Source organism: Ptiloglossa arizonensis, chromosome 6 (assembly GCF_051014685.1).
Source record: "Ptiloglossa arizonensis isolate GNS036 chromosome 6, iyPtiAriz1_principal, whole genome shotgun sequence".
Lineage (NCBI taxonomy): Eukaryota > Metazoa > Arthropoda > Insecta > Hymenoptera > Colletidae > Ptiloglossa > Ptiloglossa arizonensis.
The window spans coordinates 2,036,600-2,058,211 of NC_135053.1; the positions used below are offsets into that span (position 1 = coordinate 2,036,600).

The following is a 21,612-nucleotide window of genomic DNA, read 5'->3' on the forward strand; positions in this document are numbered from 1 at the left end:
TAATAATGCTTCAAATCGCACGAAGGTTTTATTTGTAATTATATATTTGATATTTAATACAAAGTTTTGTACTATTCTTCTTATTACAGAAGTAAATAGTTTAAATCAAAATTCATACTTCGTATCTATACGTTTTATGTATTGAAATATCACGTGGGTCCTCTGAACACTGTTCGCGCTTCAGGTTGCTCGAGTGCGTGATCCGCCACTGGATAAAATACAAGGGTTTTGGGATGAAAAATTGGCCCTCGTTCGCAATAATATTCATTACGAAACGAAACCAAGTTCGGTACTCGAATAAACGAACACCAAGGCGTACGATTTGCAATAATTTAATTCGTAAAATGTCTTACAGTATGTAACGCGAAGTATGCGACGCGCCGTTGGTGAAATATTGTTGTTGTTTTTGCATCTATATTTTGCACGTCTCGCGACACCAACCGCGTGTGGCATTTCTTCGTTGTGTAATCTAGTCTTATCGACCAGTCGCATTAACGTCGGTTCCGATACCGACGACAATTATTTATGAATTATCATAACGGCAATGGTAACGAGTAACAATTAAATATACATTATACATTACGAATAAATACTAAAAGTAATCCTCGCAAACTCGGGTGAGTAACTGAACGCTGCTTTCCGTTCGCGAACAATATAAATACAAAGGACTCGTTGTGCGACGGGGGATAAGTTGGGTGAGGGGGTTCGAGGGGGTTCGAGGGGGTTCGAGGGGGGGAGGGGGGTTCAAATATCCTTAATCTTTTCTAAATCACTTCTTTGCGCAAGGTACTCGATTACGAGCGATCAATTATCACATCCTCCGACGATCAGAGCCTCGGGGGTCGATGGGACTTTCGTCGATAACTCGACGAGAACATTCTTCGTATGAAAAGGAATCTCGAGGAAGTTAGGAGATGTTTCTTATTAAATTCGAGCAGTTGGAAATTCGCACGAACGACAGGATGCATCGAGCCATTTCCGTTGGCCAATCTCGAGCGTTCTGTCGAAAGTTTATCATCGCGAAGTATAAATTTTCATCTGGTCGCGAAACGAAGAAATACCGTACTCGGAAGCTTTACGACTCCACTAAATAAATATCTTCAATGTTACATTCGTTCGTCGTTCGCTTTGAAAGTTAATATTTTACAAAGAAATGCCCACTCCGAGGGCAACCGTCGCAAAGAATTCCGATAGGGTTTTCTTTATCTTGAAAAGGAAACAGCGCGATGTACCCCGCGTTTATTCGACTTGAATTTCCAACAACACGAAAAGACGATGATTAATCTCGTGAACCGGAAGAGTTGAACGATACTCTCCAGTTTCGTGTATGGATCTCAACTATGCTTGAGGAAGTCTTGGTCCGTTGAAAAAAAGAAAAGAAAGAAAAATACATTTACTCTACGCTGACTAGATTCTACACCCATCCAGTATCGATTCTTAGTTTAAATCTAGCCGCTACGCGTTCGATTTATAGGGGAGGAACAATTCAACGTTGATCGGTTTTTCGTTGTTACGCGTACGACGATGTTCGCGCGAGAGATAAAAAATCGAAAAATATTCGAATCAATTATCTAACCGCATAGCGAACATTTCGTGGAAGAAGAAAATAACAATCGTATAAATTCACACCCGATTCGAATTCTCGTTCAAGAGGAAAGAATTTTCACGTCGTACGAAATCGATAATTAAAGCTGCGTCCTACTATTTTTTTTTTTCTTTTACACATTCGATATCTTATGCTTTAAATTTCTTATGGTCCTCGATAAGTGGGAGAACGGCTTCGTTTTCCACTCTCTCCGCCGTTAAACTGTAGAAATGCTTATTCGAAGAGCTTCTTAGCGTAGTGCCAAATGCGGAAGAAGTATTCGTCTTGTCTGAGAAGTCTTGCCCTCGCGTACGAGTGAATATCGGCGTCCATGTTGTGTTCCCGAAGCCACGAACTCGTGTTCTCCGTACTGAAGCTCACGGATGCGGTTTCACCTTTCTCCGTGGCTTCCGCGATTGGTTCCACAACCGATAGTTCTGAAAAAGAAGGAGAATCGAGTCACGAATAAAAGATGTTCAATTTTTTATCAAGTTACTCGTCGAATGCAAAAACATTCTGGATCTTCCTTAGGAGGGTAACCTCGTTGACCGCCAATTGCCACCAGAAGAAATTTTGATAATCGAAACAGAGTTCGAAGCCTCGTCTGCTACAATCTTAGTTGCATTTACTCAATATGGGCGATCAAAAAGGGGATAAATTGTATCCCTTTTCAAGGGATCATTTTTACTATATGCCAGAAAGTGAGAAATTTGAAGGTAAAATGGATAATTGTTTAATCGATCGATTACTGGTGTTTTAATTAAAAGTAACCTGTTCAGGGTTGGTAGAAACTCCAGAAACTCAACGGTTAATGAGAATCCACTCTTTGTAAAAAGAGAGATTAACGCAGAGGTGTATACCAAGAATTTGAACTTATCGTACCTGTAACTGGCAGAATCTTGAAAGGTTCGTCAGATTCCAAAGGATCGCTGACGCCAATTTCGTTCTTGGCGTAGATTCTGATCAGATACATGTGGTCTTCCTGGAGGTCCCTGATGTTCAGTTTCTGCACGTCGGCGTTCACACGTCCTACCTCCATCCACATAGTCTTCTTGGCGTCTCTGATGGCGATTTTGTAGCCCTCCAATGGTGCTCCACCATTGGAATCCGGTCTGCCCCAAGAAATCACTACTGTGTTCGCTGCGATCTGTCTGATCTCCAATGGCGCAGTAGGTGGCGATGGTACAGCTACGAAAAACGGTTTAATTTTAATTTTCATCGGTTTACGTTGATACGACGTTCGTACGAAGACACTGGCTACTAACTGGCATGTGTCTTTAGGGTAACCGGTTCCGAGTTCGTAGGTGTGCTGAGCCCCACGTTGTTCTCGGCGAAGATTCTGAAGAGGAATTCACTTTCTTTCAAATTTTCGACGCAATATTGAAGCGTCGTGGCGTCCAGTGTGACAATTTTCGTCCATCTTGCTCCCTTGCCAATTAACGGTCTCTTCTCGATCACGTAACCTGATGGAAACGAACACGGTTATTTTTCGGGCGCAGTGTCGCGCGTTGATGTTTATGGAAAAATTTTTTCTCTTCTCAATTGTATAGAAAGTTTCTTCTCTTTTAAATTACCTGTAAGTTCTGTGCCTCCTGTGCTGGCCGGCGGTGACCAACTGAGAGTTACGCTCTTGCTGGTAACGTTCGTCACTTGTACGTTTTGTGGACTCGATGGTGGTGCTAAAAATGATTCGATACAGTTATTCGCAAGAAGGAGGAACGCATGGCGATTACAAGCAGGGAGAATCGGTATCGTTGCACTTACTTCTGCTGATGACTACTTTCGATGACGGGAATATACCCAGTAGAGCGTACATGCTGCTTTCGGTGAGCTTTGTTATTTCTGAGTAATAGCGAAACCGTTAAGTAAGCGAAGCTTTGCGAATACCGAAGATTTCATAGAAAAGGAAAGAAAATTTCAACGGAACGATAAAGCGTTAGCTGCGATGCTGATGCTCGAAAGAAAATTAATTGCAGCACAGAGTCATGCTACTATTATTGGCTTTACTACTTAATTCGACTACATCGTAAAGTTTTTTCCAATCAGAATTTAGAACAAAATTAATGTAAATTTCTTTTTCCGATTGTAAAAGTAATACGGACGATTCTTTCTATATTTGTGTACATAACCCTTGGATCAAAGAGAAGCCTGTGTTAATCCTACTGTAAATTTAAAGATAATTCGAGCAGAAAACAACACAAGAATTATACGGTTTGTTTCGTTAATACAGTAAATACATTAAGCGATTGATATCATTATTCGTAATGCAAGTAACTTGGTTTGCTTACTGATTCGTTTGCCAGGTGCAATCGATTCTTCGGCTATATAAGGAGGACCAGTTCCAACACTGTTCTTTGCTGTTATCCTGAAGTTGTACGGTACGTCTGTCTTCAAGTCTGACACGATGAAGTTGGTTACTTCGTTTTTGGTGCTGCCGATCTGTGAACGATAAATTAAACGAGTGCTCGGTTTTCAATTTCTCTTTTTTCTAAAATTATCACCGACATATTCGAAAATGTAGGATTCTATTTAATTTGTGCCAACCTTCTGCCAAGTCTTCGACGATTCCTCTTTTATCTCGATAATATATTCCGTTATTGGTGTTCCACCATCGTTTTCCGGAGGCTGCCATTTTATCGTAAACGATGTCTTCGTCATTCCTGATACTTCTAGCGGTCCTCTTGGTGGTCCCGGTGGTTCTGTAGACATTAATTTTGTAATATTTAACCGTCCAACGATTCGAAAAATTATCAGAAAAAAGGGAGCGCAAGTAATTTTAGTACCGAAGGAAGTTCTCATCTTGACTGGCTCCGATTCCAAAGGTTCCGATGCACCGACGGTGTTTTTCGCGACAACTCTGAATTTGTATTCGGCATTCTGTTGCAGTTTGTGCACGCAGAAGCTTTCCACCTCCTTGTCGATGTCGACAACCTTTACCCAATCCTTGCCTGGTTCGCATTTCTCGATGGTGTACTTCTCCAGTTCAGTTCCACCATCGTCGGTTGGTGGTCGCCATTCGATGGTAACGCGGTCTTGTCTGATTTCTTTGAAGATAATCGGTCCTTCCGGTTTGCTGGGTTTGTCTACACGATTTCGAGAAAACGACGGTATAAGAATTAGAACGAACATTTAATTCATATTGTGATACGAATAGGTAATCTAATAGGTTGTTCGATAAGTTTCGTCGTTCGATCAAACTTATCGAACAACCTAGTACCATTTGACAAGTTTTATCGAACGACAAAACTCACTCAACGACCTGGTATTAAATTATAAATAATTAATATTTTGACAATAGCTGAATAACAGTGAATAACGTGACTACTATATGACAGAACTCTCTACAACGCTTCATCACTCTTCGCTCGACACTTCTCTGCTCAAACCTGCTCGATTCGACACTGCTCGGCTCAACACTTCCCTGTTCAACTACTTTCTCTTTTATTCTCTTAAAGGTACGTTTTCCTAAACAGACAACAGAATCGTTCGAAACTTACCTATGACTCTGAGATGTAGGTCAACCGAAGAGCTACCAGCTTCATTGGTTGCCTTTGCCGTGTAGGTGGCGGTGTCCTCTCTGACGAGAGAAGAAATAGAAATGGTGGATGTCTTTTCTTCGGTATGAACGGACACACGTTTCTCGACAATCTTCTTGCTGTTTTTCGACCACGTGACTTCCGGTTTCGGGAAGCCGCTGGTTTGGATCTCGATCTTCCATTGACCGTTCACTGGTAGCTTCTGGTTTGCCAGGGTCTCATCGAAAGTGATCTTCGGTGCTTCTTGAACCTTCAGCTTGCAGGTTGTTTCTGTCATTCCTACGTTATTCTCTGCTTTAACCGTGAACGTTGCCGATGAAGTTTCCGTTGTTTCCTTGATGGTATATTTCGCCACGTGGTTCTCGTACGTCATAGTACTGTCTCCGAAGGGTTCACCGTTCTTCAACCTGGAAAATTATTATTCATCGCAACTGTCCCCTTTTTGACCAATTCAATCTCTGTGTAGGGTGGTCCAGTAATTTTTGTTACATAAATTTTCCTCCGACTTTCATAGTTTCGAGGTATGACTTTCATTTGGAGATATTAACGCGACTATGCTTTCTGGACTACCCTACGCAACAAAGGGTTTTGTTTTCAAATGAAAAGTCTGTACCAAGTAATTTCAGGCATTGGTGTTCCGCCAATAATGCACGAGAGGGTAACCGTTTCTTTCAGGCCAACGACAATATCCTTCAAAGGTTCCAGGACGACTGGTGGTACTGTAGTAGATGGTTTCGAGATCTTCACGTATGGAGATTTCGGTGATGTTTCTCCCGGGCCTTCTTCGTTTACAGCCGTCACTCGGAAGGTGTACTCTTTGTTCGTTGTTAGTTTCGTTACTTTATGCGTTGTTTCTGTTACGGTCTCCGTGACCTTCGTCCACCTACGAATAGAAGAGAATAATTTCGTAACCATTCGGTTACCAAACCATTTCGTAACCAAACGGGCCACTTGGACAGTTGTATCGGATCGTTTAGGGTTCAACCCTTTGCACTCGCAGCATCTCTTTTAGACGGAAAACTGGAAACCCCGAAGAAATATTTTTCAATCGAATGTAAAAATAAATCGGAGAATCAATTTGAATCTTTCATCGAAATATTTCACATATTTTACGAGCCACGTTATTTTCAATCTCAAATCATCAAATTTTCCTTGATTAGAAAGATTCTGGTGCATTAATTGACGATCGAGAGTCGCTTCACGAGTACAAAGGTTTAAAAAAGGATACTGGGGTAGCTGGTCAATTGGATTAATTGAACTCGTTCGACCTAAGGAAACGAAGTAAGCGGTGTACTCACGTCGTTTCAGTCTTTTCTTGGTGTTCCAGAATGTATTCGACGATGGGTGAATTGCCATCTGAATCTGGTTTCTTCCAATGAAGGGTGACACTATCGTCGGTTGTTTCCAGTGGTTCCGGTGCTCCAGGCGCGCTTGGTACCTCTGCGAGAGAAACGTATCAGCGTAGAAGTTAATTTTCCCAATGATAATCCACGTATTGTCTTAAAAAAGAAGAAAGTATTTCAAATACGATACTCACGCACTATGACGACATTGATGTCCACGGTAGCCTCGCCAACGCGATTCGTTAATTTCAAGGTATAGTCGCCAACTTCTTCTTCTTGGATTTTCCTAATGGTCAGGATCGCGGATTCTTCGTCGATCGACGACGTAACTCGTTTAGATTTGGTGACCACGTGGCCGTTAACGGTCCATTCGCTGCTTGGTTTCGGTGTTGCGTTGAACGTCACAACGATCTGAACGTCGTCACCTTTTCTCACCTTGTATTTCTTTGGTGTCTCCGGGTTGATCTTCGGTGGTGTCTCGATGACTGAAAACGTACACGAATCGATTATCCATAAATAATTATTGAATTCTTTCAAATATGTAGCGTGTCGAGTGTGGTAATGCGCGAGAACGGAAGGAAATACGTGTGGTCCGGAGAAAATGTGGAGTGTTTGGAAAAGACGAGCAATTGAGATGGGTGAACGTGACCAGGTGCACGGAGTGAGAAAGGTTAAGAATTAGAATGAAACGAAACGAATGGGTGTAAGAAGAATACGTATAGTATGCGAAAGAAACGTGTTTGAGATCAGTAGCAACGACCGGTAACAACGCTTGCCGAAGGCACTAAGACGATTAGTTTAGTATTATACGGAAATTCTTCGTCTAAAGAATTAATCTCCTAATAAATAAGTATATTTTTAGTAGAAAAAGATTGAAATGCAAAGAAGAACCGATTTTAATATCACGTCCTACCGTAACGAACTATTTCACATATATGTACATTCTATATGTATATACGTGTATTAATTGTTCACAAGTATTGAGTCGACGAACCCCATTTTTTTACTTATGTTTGTGAACAGAAGCACGAATAGAAACAAAGATCTTTCGACTCGAAATTGGCAGTTAGTACAAGTGTAACTGATAGATTTTCAAAGTGATTTTTCTCGTCGACTTAAAATGTATTCAGTTTGTTTCGAATATTACCTTCGACTCTTAATTTCGACGATGTCTTTACGTTTGTCACTGCAGCCGTGTATTCCATGATGTCTTCGGTCGTGCAATTCTTTACGATTAGTTTCTTGATCGTGCCTTCGTCGATGACGGTGTATTTCGACGACTGTTTGATCACTTCCGTTTTCCTGCGATATCATTAGATTATATTTTAGTTTATCACAGACCACTACGATAGTATACAAAATTTCTGTTCAATTTAATTTTATCTTACTTAAGCCATGTGACTGGAACGTCTTGGGACAGTTCGATGACGAAAACTGCATCTGCGTTCAATGGTACCAAAGTCACATCCGGTAATTTCGTGATGAATTCCACTCCAGGTTCCTCGACGGTCAGCTTAGCAGATGATTTTTGTTGACCCACTTCGCACGAATAAACGGCAGCGTCCTCCGGTTCCGTGTCGTATATTTTCAACTTCTGTCTTTTGCCATCGATCGACAATTGAACGTGTTCGGAGAATTGTAACTCTTGTCCGTCTTTGAACCATCGTACCAACGCATCTCCCTTTGTTAATTCGATCTCGAAAGTTGCTCTCTCGCCTCTTGCTATCGTCACATCTTGCATCTTGGTAATAATTTCTGGTGGCAATTCTGAAATAATTTGGAAATTTAATATCGCAGTAGCGTATCCCTGGTCAGTTTGAAGATTTCTAAATTTTTCTACATTTCTTATCAACTTTATTATTTATTCCCTTTCGAAAACCATTTTGACGATATATTGATAGCACACTTCTATAACCGGTCTGTTTTTCTTTTGCGGGCAATCAACTGTTTAATTTACTTTTAATCTTAGCAAAAGAGAGCTAGTCTCACGATTAATCGCCACACCGATAAACAAATGCTCACCGACAACGGTGACTTCTGCGCTGCACTCTTGATCCAAGAGGGTGCACGTGTATTCTCCCTCGTCGTGAACAGACGTGCTTCTGATGAGCAATTTTCTGACAGTACCATCTTTCACAAATTCTATTTTTTCTTTTCCAGGTCCCAACGGTTGACCGTCCTTGAACCATTTAACATCAGCGGTTTGCGATGTAATTTCTACCTCCAAAATTGTGACCTCGCGTTCCTTCACCTCGCAGTCTTGCAACTTCTTCACAAACTCTGGTTTGGTGGCTGTACCAACGAGTTAGATTTAAGTTACCAAGTGTCGTTAAATACAGACAACGAATATCATTTTATAAATGAGAGCGATTCTTTCGACGATTCAATCGCTCGAAATTTACAAATACAATGAATGAATAGTAACCTGTATGTCTCAAAAGAAATTTTAATCCTTTATCATATAGTTCTTCATTTTATATTTTAACTTTTGAAAGACTATGCAAAGGAAATTTAGCCAATGCTTGGGTATTTTAACTCGAATTTTTAATATAATAATCAGGTATCACGATATAGTACTATATTGATGTAGTTTCATCTAATTGTAAGTAAAGATACGATTGAAATGTTTATAGAAGGAAATGTAAAATAATAATTGAAATTCCATTAAAAGAAATATGGTCAGTTAAATCTGTCGATGCAGTCGGAAATGAAATAGAAATCCAAATATTTGGACTTTAATAGTAAAATTTCATAAAATTACGAAAACGTGATGTACAATTTATATTCGAACAAACGCAGGAGTTCTTATCGCGCAATTACTCTAGATAAATTGTACGGTTTTATTTTTGACTCTAAATTTGTGTTTCTACTTCATGCCGTACATATGTTACAAATCTTAATTATAAAAAAAATGTATATATACATACATAAAAATAAAATTAAGAAAGAACATTTGAAGCATATTTATCACAATTCCTACGTATGACGATTCGTACCTTTCACAGTGACTTTGCTGGAGGTTTCTTGATTTTTCACAGTGCACTTGTAAGTACCCTCGTCCGTGGGGCTTGTCTTTTTGATCACCAGTTTGTGCACGCGTCCTTCTTGAATGATCTCGCGATGATCCATTCCACTGACCTCCTTGTTGTTGTGCCACCATTTCGTCGATACGGTGTGAGACGTTTCGCAGGTCAAATCCAAAGTTTTGTATTCGTCGACGATAATTTCTTTCTCCAGCGTCTTCGTGAAAATTACTTTATCGACGTCCACTGTGACTCTCGCTCCGTGGGACGTTTTACCCACAGGGTTGCTGGCTATACATTTGTAATCACCGGAATCCACTTCTGAATCCGCGTTTCGAATTTCAAGGGTGATGTTTTCACCGTCATAGGTTTCGGTAATATTCGGGGACTTCTCCAGGGGCTTGTTGTTCCTATTGGACGAACGATGTTCATTTACAAATACCTTTTCGCACACGAAATACTTAAATTTTTTACTTCCAATTCAAATGCTTCAACTATTCGAATTAATTTTACACACATTTTATTTCTCTTCGTTTCTTCTATTTTTAGCACGTTCAATTAAAACTTCGATTCTTCGTTCTTAAAAAATTATAAATCGTTTTCTCGATTATGTTCCATTACTGATTTTATGAATTCACCGAGGAGTATCCAAAAAAAAAAAAGGTCGAAACGTCTCAAACGATTGTATCGACTATTCGATACTTATTTTTATTTATAATGACAAACAAAATTATATTCTATTGAAAATTATATTTACAAGGTAAAAAGTATATTTTTTAAAAATCGAGTAATTTTTCGCTACATTAAGGAGTTGAAAGTAATTAAATAAATAACTGTACCTTAACCACGTGACTTCTGGTACAGGATTTCCAGTAACCTTCGCCACCAGCTTGAAAGTACCTTTCTCCGGAACGGTAAGTTCTTGAAACCGTTCCGTGAATAGTGGTGGTTCTGGAGCTCCGCTTGGTATTTCTATAAAATACAAAGATATCAATAGTTCTCTTGAATTAGACTAACAATTCACCAACGTTCGAAATATATTATAAAATACTGGAAGCAAAAGCGAAAGCATATCCTACCCTTAGTTACACTGTAGTGTTCGTACGAGTGCTGTTGAATATTAATGGTCAGCGAAGGCTTGAAGTTTACTGAAAAATATATCAGCAAAGCATTTCGCAACGCCAATAAAAGCGTAAAGTATCATCTTTTAGATAAGTTTGAATCTAATGCAAAGTTCCTTTAATCACTTTCTTGCCGAGATTTTTTTCAATAGTCAGTTTTGAAAAAATATTCCAAAATTTTTGCTTTAAATTTTATTCAAAGTCAAGATTTCATATTTCTCCATTTATTCGACTTTTCATTATTTTATGCCAAGTATAGTTATTCAATTTGTTTATATCACTCGTTTATCCAACAATTACATCATTTTAATTAATTCGACCGCGGCAGTTAAGCGATTAAAGATATTTTAGCGTGTATGGCGAATTCAATGAGTTTTTTTGAAAATAAGATGCAAATGCATTGCAAGCATTGGTCGCAGAAAGTTAATAATTTTTGCAAGCTGTACTCGATAGAATTCTTACTTTCAACCGTCAAGGTGGCTTTAGTCTCAGCAGTTCCGAGATCGTTGGTGGCCACCACAGAGTAGTCTCCACTGTCCGACACTTGAGGCTGAATGAGCGTCAGCGTGTTCACGTGGCCATCTTGTTTTGGTGTCAAGCCCTTCAGCGGTTTGCCGTTCTTGTACCAGGTGACCTTAGGCGCTGGATTTCCGACGATTTGAGTGGACAACAATACGGTTTCTCCTTCTCTCACGACGTATGATTGCAGAGGCTCTAAAATCTCTGGTGGTTCGTGCTTACCAGTCTTCACCTGTGCACAGATATAAAAATGTCTACTTCCAGGCGGCAGTCATTTAGAGTACCAGGTTCAGAGAGGAAGAAATCATTGATACATTAATTGTTTTAGATATTCACGCGTCAGCCCGCCAGATGATTGAAAACGAAATTCGCTCATTTTTTTTACAAATTATTAATATTATCTTTCTAAATAATGTTTAGGTTCACTTCGTGTATATTTTTTTTACATTACAAGCCTATCTAGATATTTTTCCGTCTCGAACACGCAAATACGATATACCAGGATTGAGAAATTTTAGGATTTGAAAACAATTAGCTCTCATTTTTGCGATACATTTATGATATTTTATTCTCTTCTTGGAATTTGTTTAATTTACGAAGAAAAAGACGATGTTCATTTAATTTATCTACGAAAGACTGTTTAAGAAATAACTGTTTTTCAAATAGGTTTTTCTATTTTTTCATTCTATTATAACCCTGAATAGATATAAAAAATGAACTTTATAGAAATTCAGTAAAAACAAAACAACGCGAGTCGAAGAAGGTTATTTGGAATGTATTTGGAATGTATGGTGTACGAACCTTCATAGGAATCTCGATAGTAGCTTCACCTTCCCTGTTTCTGGCAACAATGGTGTATTTTCCTTCTTGTTTTTTCTGCACCTTGGTGATCTTGATCACACTGCAGTACATGTGCATATCACTTTCGGTGGCAACCATGATGTTCTCTGTGGTCGTGATTTTCGTGTCCTTGTAGTACCACGTTATGTCCGGTTCTGGTACCGCTACTAGTCGACATTCGAGTATCACATCGTCACCCTCGTTCACGTATTTCGCTTTTGGCTTGCGCGAGAACGTCGGTGGTATTCCTTCCAAGATGTCAGCCAGTGACGATTCTCTGTGTTTACGTAAGTTGATCAACGAAATGGAATTGTGTATATTCAGAGTACGAATGTGTTAATGTAAAGTATTGTACATCGAAATCTTACTAAAGTTGTATAATTAAAATAGATTAAAACTTTTGTTTCCAAATAATCGTTTTACTTTCATGATGAATGTATACTGTCAAGAAGTGTATATACTTGTTAAGAATAAATGATTCGTTTAATAAAGAATAAATTTAGAAATACTTTGTCGTTGATATATTTATACCTTTGTTCTAAAATATTCTAGGATAAATTAATAAATACTGTTGTTATTATTATACAGGCTAAGATCCTTTGGTAATAATACAAATAAATGCAATTGCATGGAATGAAAGAAATTATTACTTTAAATGTAAACTAACAAAAAATCTAGGGTATAAGTCTCTTTCACCCACTCGTGTTTGCGATTTACACATTTATTATCGTAAAAAATTGTGGAGCATGGTATTAGAATAAAACGGTGAAAATTTTCTAAATGTCCTAGGTGGAGCATTAAGCTTAAAAAAATTTCAGGATTTCAAGACAATCGATAAAGCTAATGTAATCTTGTGTTCAAACGTCGAGTCGGATTATAGATCTATTAGATTGTTGATACGATGTTGAATATTTTCCAAAGATAAAGTACGAGCTACGTAAGCTTTTCAGATAGAACAGTATTCCTAGGCGGTGATGTACCGGATCAGAATACAGTATTTTTAACAGTTCACCGTGAATATTAATTGACGAACAAGAACAGTACTCTAGGCGTTGAAGTACCGGAGCAGACAACGGTATCTTAAGAGTTTAAGTATTTTTGAAATCTGTGATTGACTTTGCGAGATCGAAGACTATCGGTTTTTTAATTCGGTCAATTGATTCTCCATGATTCACAAAGGACCGTGAATATTAATTGAATAACAACGAAGTCGAAACAATCGTCTGCAAAGAAAGTATACCTTGAGAGACTCTTTCTGGATGGACCAGTTAAGTCTGATCCATGATCGGAAAGAGGCGCTTCTACGATCAATTCCGTGGTACTGGACGCGAATCCAGCAGCGTTTTTAGCGACGCAGGTGAAGGTACCGGCATCTTCGGGGAACACCTCTCTTATGATCAAAGTCGCTACATTGTCGTCGTCATAATACATTTGGAAATCAGGAGACGGCTTGATGATGGCGGTCTGTCTGAACCATGTTATCTGTGGTCTTGGTAGACCTTCCACTTGGCATTCGAACTGAATCGTGTAACCATCTGGCGTGTGAATCGGCTGTAACTTCTCAATGAACCTCGGTGCTGATGATTTCTCACCGGGTGCGGGTTCTGGAACATTGATAAGGACTTGTTAATTGTGGATTCGTAACGTGTAGCAATTCATATATCAATATGAACAGCGCACTTGTGCGCTGGGAGTGCTACAGAAATGTAGCATTGTTACAGGAGAATTGTTAGGGAGAAAGATCAATCACGGGTTAAGGGAAATATAAATAGTACCACCGGTAAGTAGAACGTGGACGGCTGATTAAAATATTTAAACCAATAAGAATTTCAATTCCTATAGAACTGAGCTTTCTTTCTCGCTACAATGCAATAGTTTTAAAATTACAGAGACGTACAAAGTGTTTGTGATGTATTAGACTAAATTGTAGACGTTTAGCAATAAGCTATTTAATAATAAATTATTCAATGTAATAAAAGTTTCTTCGATTTGGAATGTTGTACAGGTCTGGTACTTTTTTTTTGCTACAATACAATAATTATTTTATTTATGGATAAAGCGAAATTTTTGCAGGAAAGAGTGACAAATTATCATGGACAATCCTCGTCCATAGGTTGTGTCTCGATCGTACTATTAACAGCAGTTTTCGTGGAATATTTTTAATCCGAGAGGTTAAAATTACACTCGTTTGTGAACTTACTTTCAAACACCGGTAATTTGTCGATCTTCTCGTGCAATTTGCGTTGAAGATAATGGGTATAGTGTATTTCGTTGAGCAGATACTGCGCGGGAACCCAACCCTTTTCGTCTGTTAGATGTTTCTTCACGAACCACCAGTCTTGGTTCGTGTGATCTGAAAGAACAGGTTCTATGTATGTAGTATCTTTCTCGAATAAATATCGTTGTGTATTTATTTTCCTCTGAATAAAATATAAACTTACCGATGACATAAACTCTTTCTCCTTCGACAAGGTTGATGGCTTCGTCAGTTTCTGCCACATACGAGCAAATCGAGAACATTGTGTCGCCATCGCGAACAATATATTCGATCTCTTCTGAAAAATTCGACAAATTTCACAATTAATTGATGTACATGAGAAGTATTGCAAGGAGTCGAAAGTAAGAATCGATTCGATTTTTCTAACAACGTTATTTTAACATAAACGTACCTTCCTCTGAAATGTCCTCTTCTCTGGTGATACTAAGTGTGGCTTCTTCTGTAATATTTCACATAAAGATTTAAGAAAGATCCAATAATCGTAATATTATAAATCGATATCCGTTAATACGATTAGCTTTTTATTTAATATATGCGTGAAATTGAAGCGATAATGTTCTACGATTTACTAATACTCGGGAATACCGAGTAAATGGTATTATCCGCTTTAGCATCGCGACAAATCCGTTATTAAGCATTTCATTGCTATTTTATTGAAGTACGTTATACGGAGTACCGATATGCTTTTCATTCGCAGTGGATTAAGAAGCAAGGAAGAAGGTGTGATATTTCGTTTGGAAGCACGAGGATATTAAGGGCGAACATACTCACTAAAGATCGATTGTCTGACGAACGTTAATTTCTACTTTAGCTGAAAGCATGTTACATCAGATTAAATGTTATCTGCGAAGGCAATAATCGTAAAATTCTGTCGAACCTTCGTCGTATGTGGAAACACGTCTCTTGCTCTTCAATTTTAACGCCAAGGACTCGTCGGTTTCTTCGATCGAGTACTTCCTCTCGCGTTTCAATTTCAGTTTCACATCACCTTCTTCGACGTCCTCGATTTTGTACGGCTTGGGTTCCTTCTTTCTCTTTCTCCTTAACGGCAAATTCATTTCATCGGTATCCAATTCTTCGATACTGTATTCATCCCTGGCTTCTTCGTCCGATTCGTCAATGATTTCTTCTATGACCGGTCCTGAATCATCTTCCACTTCTTGTATAATTCTGACGGTTTCTTCTCCAGCTTCTTCCGAGTACGTCATCGGACGTTTCTTCGGTTTCAATCGAACTTTGCCAGACATTGAGATATCTTCTTCCTCGTATGTGTTCAAAGAAATCTTGAATTCCTGTTCTACATCTTCCTTGGTCTTCGTGCTGCGAGGCCTGAATGTCACGTTCTCGGTTTCCGTTATTTCTTTAATATCTGGTCGTTTCTTCTTTGGTCGTAATTTTCGAAGGGTAACATCTTCATAAATTTCTTCGATCGGCTTAGGAGCCATTTTCGGTGGTTTACGTTTGAACGTGAATTCATGTACCTCTTCTTCTTCAGGTTCGACTTCTTCGAGCCTTCGGATTGTCAGTTCCTCAGCTGCCTCTTCTTTAACTTTTCGTGCTGGTTTTTTCTTCTTTAGTTGCACATCGGTCGATACTTCTTCTTCCTCTGTAGGTTTTTCAGGAGCACGAGCTTTCTTTATGGTCACTGCTGTTTCTTCAACTTCTTCCGTAACAGATGGTTTCTTCTCTGGCTTCTTTTTCTTTTTGATCGTAAATTCTTCAGGTGCTTCTTCAACTTCAGTGGGCACCAATTTTTTGATAGTTATTTCGGCAGCCTCTTCCTCGACAACGGGTTTCTTCTTTGGTTTCTTCTTCAGAGTCAGTTCTTCTTCTTCTGGTTCCTTTTTCTCTTCGACCGGTTTAGGTTTCGTTAGAGTCACTTCAGCTACTTCTTCTTCCTCTTTTGGAATTGATTTCTTTTTAGGTTTCGGTTTCAAAGTTACTTCCACTGGAGCTTCCTCCTCTTCCTTTTCTTCAACAACAATCTTCTTGATCGTAACTTCATCGGCAGCCTCCTCTACCGTTGGCTTCTTTTTCTTTGGTTTCTTTAATTCTACCTTTTCGCTTACTTCTTCGGGTAGCTTCTCTTCTTCTTTCGGCACTGGTTTCTTTAATGTAACTTCTTCGGTCACTTCTTCCGGAACAGGTTTCTCCTTAGGCTTTCTCTTCTTCAACGTTACTTCTTCGGGAACTTCTTCCGGTTTCTCTTCAATAACAACCTTCTTAATGGTAACTTCATCGGCAGCTTCCTCTACCACTGGTTTCTTTTTCTTTGGTTTCTTTATCTCCACTTGTTCGCTCACTTCTTCCGGTACTTTCACTTTTTCTTCTGGTTCTGGTTTCTTCAGGGTAACTTCTTCTGTTATTTCTTCTGGGACAGGTTTCTCTTTAGGCTTTCTCTTTTTCAACGTTACTTCTTCCGGAATTTCTTCTTCCGGTTTTTCCTCCACAACAAGCTTTTTGATGGTAACTTCATCGGCAGCCTCCTCTACCACTGGTTTCTTTTTCTTTGGTTTCTTTAATTCTACCTTTTCGCTTACTTCTTCGGGTAGCTTCTCTTCTTCTTTCGGCACTGGTTTCTTTAATGTAACTTCTTCGGTCACTTCTTCCGGAACAGGTTTCTCCTTAGGCTTTCTCTTCTTCAACGTTACTTCTTCCGGAACTTCTTCCGGTTTCTCTTCAATAACAACCTTCTTAATGGTAACTTCATCGGCAGCTTCCTCTACCACTGGTTTCTTTTTCTTTGGTTTCTTTATCTCCACTTGTTCGCTCACTTCTTCCGGTATTTTCATCTTTTCTTCTGGTTCTTGTTTCTTCAAGGTAACTTCCTCTGTTACTTCTTCCGGGACAGGTTTCTCTTTAGGTTTCTTCTTCTTCAATATCACTTCTTCTGGAACTTCTTCTTCCGGTTTTTCTTCAACAACAACCTTCTTAATGGTAACTTCATCGGCAGCTTCCTCTACTACCGGCTTCTTCTTCTTCGGTTTCTTTAGTTCGACTTGTTCACTTACCTCTTCCGGCAATTTTACCTTTTCTTCTGGTTCTGGTTTCTTGAGGGTAATTTCTTCAGTTACTTCTTCTGGAGCAGGTTTCTCTTTAGGTTTTCTCTTTTTCAACGTTACTTCTTCTGGAACTTCCTCTTCTGGTTTTTCCTCTACAACAATCTTCTCAATGGTAACTTCATCCGCAGCTTCTTCTTTCACAGGTTTCTTCTTCTTTGGTTTCTTTATCTCAACTTGTTCACTTACTTCTTCCGGTAATTTCATCTTTTCTTCGGGTTCTGGTTTCTTCAGGGTAACTTCCTCTGTTACTTCTTCCGGAACAGGTTTCTCTTTAGGTTTCTTCTTCTTCAATGTCACTTCTTCTGTAATTTCTTCTACTTGTTCCTCAATAACAGGTTTCTTAATAGTGACTTCTTCGGCTACTTCTTCGGGAACAGGTACCTTTTTGGGTTTCTTCTTTAGTACAACTTCTTCTTTAACTTCTTCCACTTTCTTTTCTTCTGTAACAACCTGTTTAAGTGTAACCTCGTCGGCCGCTTCTTCTTTCACAAGTTTTTTCTTTGGTTTCTTTATAACAATTTCTTCTGCGACTTCAGTTGGTTTCTTCGGTTTCTTCTTCAATGTTACTTCTGTTATTGTTTCCTCCTCTTCGACTTCTTTTTCTTCCACAATCGGCTTTTTAATTGTAACTTCAGCTGGAGCTTCCTCGATAGGCTTTTCCGGTACTTTCTTCAAAGTAATTTCTTCGGTTACTTCCGGAACCTCCTCCTTAGGTTCAGGCTTTTTAATCGTAACTTCTTCTTTTTCTTTAGGTTTCTCTTTAGGCTTCTTAGGTTTCAATTTCCGTTTTACAGTGACTTCTTCAGCTTCCTCTTTTGGAGGTTTCGGAACTTCTTCTTCTTCTTTTGCGGGGAACTCCTTCTCACCTTCATCTTCAGGTTTATCTTTCTTCCAGCCTTTCAACGTTATTTTTTCCGGTTCCTCTTCTGGTTTCTCTTTTGTTGGTATTCTGAACTTTACTTCCGGTTCTTCGTCAGGTTCTGGTGGTTTCGGTTCACCCAATACTATCGGAATCTGCTCAATTTCTTGATCCGGTTTCTTTTTCTTCTGTTTCTCATAGGGCTTTGGAACTGGCTCAGGTTTTGGTTCTTCTGGTTTCTCGTATTCTTCAGGTTCATATTTCTCCAGCTCTGGTCTCTCGAAGTCTAATGGTTTGAATTCATCGTGTTCTAATTTCATTTTCGGTTTCTTTTTCTTTTCCGGCTTAACTTCTTCCTCTGGTTCTGGTTTGGTTGGTTTCTTAACAGGCTCGGGAACTTCTTCTGGTTTTGTTTCTGGTATTTTCTTTAGTTTCACTTTTTCAGGTTCAACTATCTCTTCTTCTGGTACCTTACCCTTTCCAACGGGCAATTTCTGTGGTTCTTCCGGTTCTTTTGGTGTTTTCTTAGGTTGCCGTTCATACACTGATTTATCTTCTAGTTTTTCCAGAGGTACTTTCTTCAATTCTTCGAATTCTACATCTAATTTCTCCAACTCTGCAACTTCTTTTTCAGAAAGTTTAACTTTCTTGATCTTCCTCTTCAGAACTTTCAGAGCTTCTTCCGTATTTCGAGAAAGAATACCAGTCTGAACTGGATTCTCTTCCAAATAACTTATTTTTGGAATCTGCAGGTCTGGCGGATAATCGCCGACGAACGTTATTCTACTGCGTAACATGATTTTTGGTAATTTTGCCTCGTCGACTTTCTTTTGCTTCGGGAGTACCACTTTCTTCAGTTTAATTGCAGCGAATTGAACAGTTTCTACTGGTTCGGAGTATTTCAATTTCGTGGGTTTGATCTCTTTCCTCTCGATCTTTTGTGGAACTAATTTTTGTAAAGATTCGGGCAAAGGTTTCTTCTCTTTTTTCTTTTTCGATGGCTCCCATTGTATCTTCTCAGGCATAGGCTCCAGTACAGGTCGTTCATATTCAGGTTCCACCCATTCTTCTATTTCGTCTTTCTTAGCTGGTTTCTTTTTCTTTTTTGGAACTTTTGCTTCCTTTGGCTTCACAGGTACTTTTTCAGCCGGTTTCTCTTCTGTTATTTCTTCATCTTTTTTCTCCGGCGCCTTTCGTACCGGTACTTCTGTTATCTCTACTTCGTCCTCTTTTTCTTCAACTGGTATTGCCTTGCCTTCGTCCGGTTTCTTTGTTGGCAGTTCTTCGGTTACACTTTCTGGGACGACTTCAGTAGTCTGAACAGTGTCTTTTGGAACGACTTCTTTTTGGGCCTTCACCTTCTTTGGTTTCTCTTCTATTAATTCTTCTACTTTGTCCTCGGGTTGTTTCTCTTCTGATACAGTTGGTTTCTTCTCTGCAGGTACCTTCTTCTTCTTCGGTTTCTCTTTCGGAACTTCTTCTTTCGGTGTTTCCTTTACCTCTACTTTTTCTTCAGGAACCTCCTTTTCTTTTGGTTTTTCAACGGGAACCTCTTTCGGTTTCTCTACAATTACTTCACCATTCGTGACAACCGGTTCTTCCTTCTTCTTTTCCTTTGGTACTTTCTTTACAGAAACCTCAGTGACCTTCGCCTCTTCTTGTATTTTTTCTTCTTCCGTGGGAACGGCCTTTTCCTTCTTCGGTTTCTGGTCTTTAGGTATCTCTTCTGTCGTAACTTCGGGAACCACTTCGGTTGTTTGTATTTCTTCTTTGGGAATTACATCCTTCTTTGCTTTCCTCTTCTTTGGTTCTTCCGGTATTATTTCTTCCACAACTTCTTCCACTTGTTCCTCTTCAGCTTCCGTTGGTCTGAACTTCTTCTTGGGAGCCTTTTTCACAGTAACCTTCGTTTCTTCTATTTTAGCCGGCTCTTCTTTCTCTTCGATTACCACAGCCTTGTCTTCTTCCGGTTTTTCAACTTCTAGTATCTCTTCTGCAGTTGTAGTAACCACTTCAGTCGTTACGATACTATCCTTTGGAGTAATTTCTTTCTTCGCTTTAGTTTTCTTTGGTTTCTCTGGAACGAGCTCCTCTACTTCTTCAACAGGTTGCTCTTCCGTTTCTGGAACAGCTTCCTTTGGCGCTTCTTTTACCGTTACTTTCTTTGTCACTACTTTCTCTTCTGTTTCTTTAATTTCAGTTGCTTTCTTCTTCTTAGGTTTAACTTTCTCGGGAAGTTCCGTCGTAGTTACTTTGGAAATTACTTCGGTCACTTCAATGCTCTCCTTTTCTGGAACAATTGGTACCGCTTCTTCTTCTTTCGGCACCTCGGGTTTGATTTCTTCCACAATTTCTTCCTCCTCTGCTGTTTCAACGGCGGCAACAGTCTTCTTCTTTTTCGGTGCTTTCTTAACAATCACCTCTGTCACTTTCGCTTTCTCTTCTTTTATTTCCAATGACGTGGCTTCCTCTGGTTTAGATTTTTCTTCTGGCAGCTTTTCAACAGGCGTTTCTGCAATCACTTCCGTGATCTCGACTCCTTCCTTAGGAATAATGTCTCTCTTTGCTTTCTCTTCGACAGGCTTTTCAATTACAATTTCTTCGACTTCTTCCTCGGGTGCTTTACCTTCCTTTAACGTCGCTTTCTTCTTCTTGATAATTTTCTTTGTAGGAGTTTCAATTATTTCTACAATTTCCTGTTCTTTCATAGATTTTGCTTCTTCCATTGTTTTCTCTATAACTTCTTCGATCACCTTCTCCTTCTTTCCCTTAGGTTTCCTTCGAATGATTTTCTTCGTCGGAGTTTCTATCGTTTCAATTATCTCTTCCTCCTCGACAATCTCTTCCGGTTTCTCAGGTGCTTTTTTCAGATCGACTTTCGTTACTGTAATTGTCTCCTTTTCTTCTTCCACGGTAGGTTTCGCCTTCTTCTTCTGTGGTTTTTCAATTACAATTTCTTCAACGATCTCCTCGGGAACACCGTCGTCTTTCGTTATCGCTTTCTTCTTTTTTATGACTTTCTTGGTGGGAGTTTCGACGACTTCCACTATTTGTTGTTCTTCCATTTCAATGGTTTCTTCTCTCGGCTTCTGAATTATTTCCTCAACTACGACTTCCTCTTCGCCCTTCTTCATAGGGCGCCTCTTCTTTCTGATGATTTTCTGCGTGGGTGTTTCAATGGTTTCGAAAATTTCCTCCTCTTCTTTGATAACAACCTCCTTCTTCTTCTTCTTCGGTGCTTTTCTCACATCGTGTTCAATTATCGTCACCGTCTCTTCTTCCTCCACGACTGGTTTGGCCTTTTGTTTTTCAGGTTCTTCGATGACTATTTCTTCTACAATTTCTTCCGTTACCTCATCCTTTGTAACTGGCTTCTTCTTCTTCGAAACCATCTTGACTTCCTTAACTTCCTCCACGATTTCCTGCTGTTTTTTTTTTTTTTTTTT

General features: G+C 39.3%; 1 protein-coding gene across 14 annotated transcripts in view; it reads right to left on the reverse strand.

Annotated features, from left to right (window-relative positions):
• Positions 1 to 316: 316 nt before the first annotated feature.
• Positions 317 to 21,612, reverse strand: part of Sls (sallimus) — a 126,592-nt gene continuing 105,296 nt past the window's right edge. For 5 of the 14 annotated variants that reach the window (XM_076314382.1, XM_076314390.1, XM_076314391.1 and 2 more), the window contains 25 exons: positions 15,123 to 21,591; positions 14,637 to 14,684; positions 14,409 to 14,522; positions 14,168 to 14,320; positions 13,208 to 13,571; positions 11,929 to 12,244; positions 11,071 to 11,359; positions 10,567 to 10,635; positions 10,327 to 10,459; positions 9,461 to 9,897; positions 8,487 to 8,756; positions 7,853 to 8,231; positions 7,612 to 7,766; positions 6,659 to 6,949; positions 6,420 to 6,561; positions 5,735 to 6,004; positions 5,083 to 5,528; positions 4,369 to 4,668; positions 4,130 to 4,284; positions 3,874 to 4,024; positions 3,350 to 3,427; positions 3,160 to 3,264; positions 2,851 to 3,048; positions 2,468 to 2,773; positions 317 to 2,022 (listed from right to left, as the gene is read on the reverse strand). In XM_076314382.1, coding sequence (XP_076170497.1) covers positions 1,820 to 2,022; positions 2,468 to 2,773; positions 2,851 to 3,048; positions 3,160 to 3,264; positions 3,350 to 3,427; positions 3,874 to 4,024; positions 4,130 to 4,284; positions 4,369 to 4,668; positions 5,083 to 5,528; positions 5,735 to 6,004; positions 6,420 to 6,561; positions 6,659 to 6,949; positions 7,612 to 7,766; positions 7,853 to 8,231; positions 8,487 to 8,756; positions 9,461 to 9,897; positions 10,327 to 10,459; positions 10,567 to 10,635; positions 11,071 to 11,359; positions 11,929 to 12,244; positions 13,208 to 13,571; positions 14,168 to 14,320; positions 14,409 to 14,522; positions 14,637 to 14,684; positions 15,123 to 21,591 — 11,841 coding nt within the window. In that variant the 3' untranslated portion in view covers positions 317 to 1,819. The remainder of the gene's footprint in view (positions 2,023 to 2,467; positions 2,774 to 2,850; positions 3,049 to 3,159; positions 3,265 to 3,349; positions 3,428 to 3,873; positions 4,025 to 4,129; positions 4,285 to 4,368; positions 4,669 to 5,082; positions 5,529 to 5,734; positions 6,005 to 6,419; positions 6,562 to 6,658; positions 6,950 to 7,611; positions 7,767 to 7,852; positions 8,232 to 8,486; positions 8,757 to 9,460; positions 9,898 to 10,326; positions 10,460 to 10,566; positions 10,636 to 11,070; positions 11,360 to 11,928; positions 12,245 to 13,207; positions 13,572 to 14,167; positions 14,321 to 14,408; positions 14,523 to 14,636; positions 14,685 to 15,122; positions 21,592 to 21,612) is intronic. The other 9 variants (XM_076314383.1, XM_076314392.1, XM_076314394.1 and 6 more) reach the window with 7 other exon arrangements.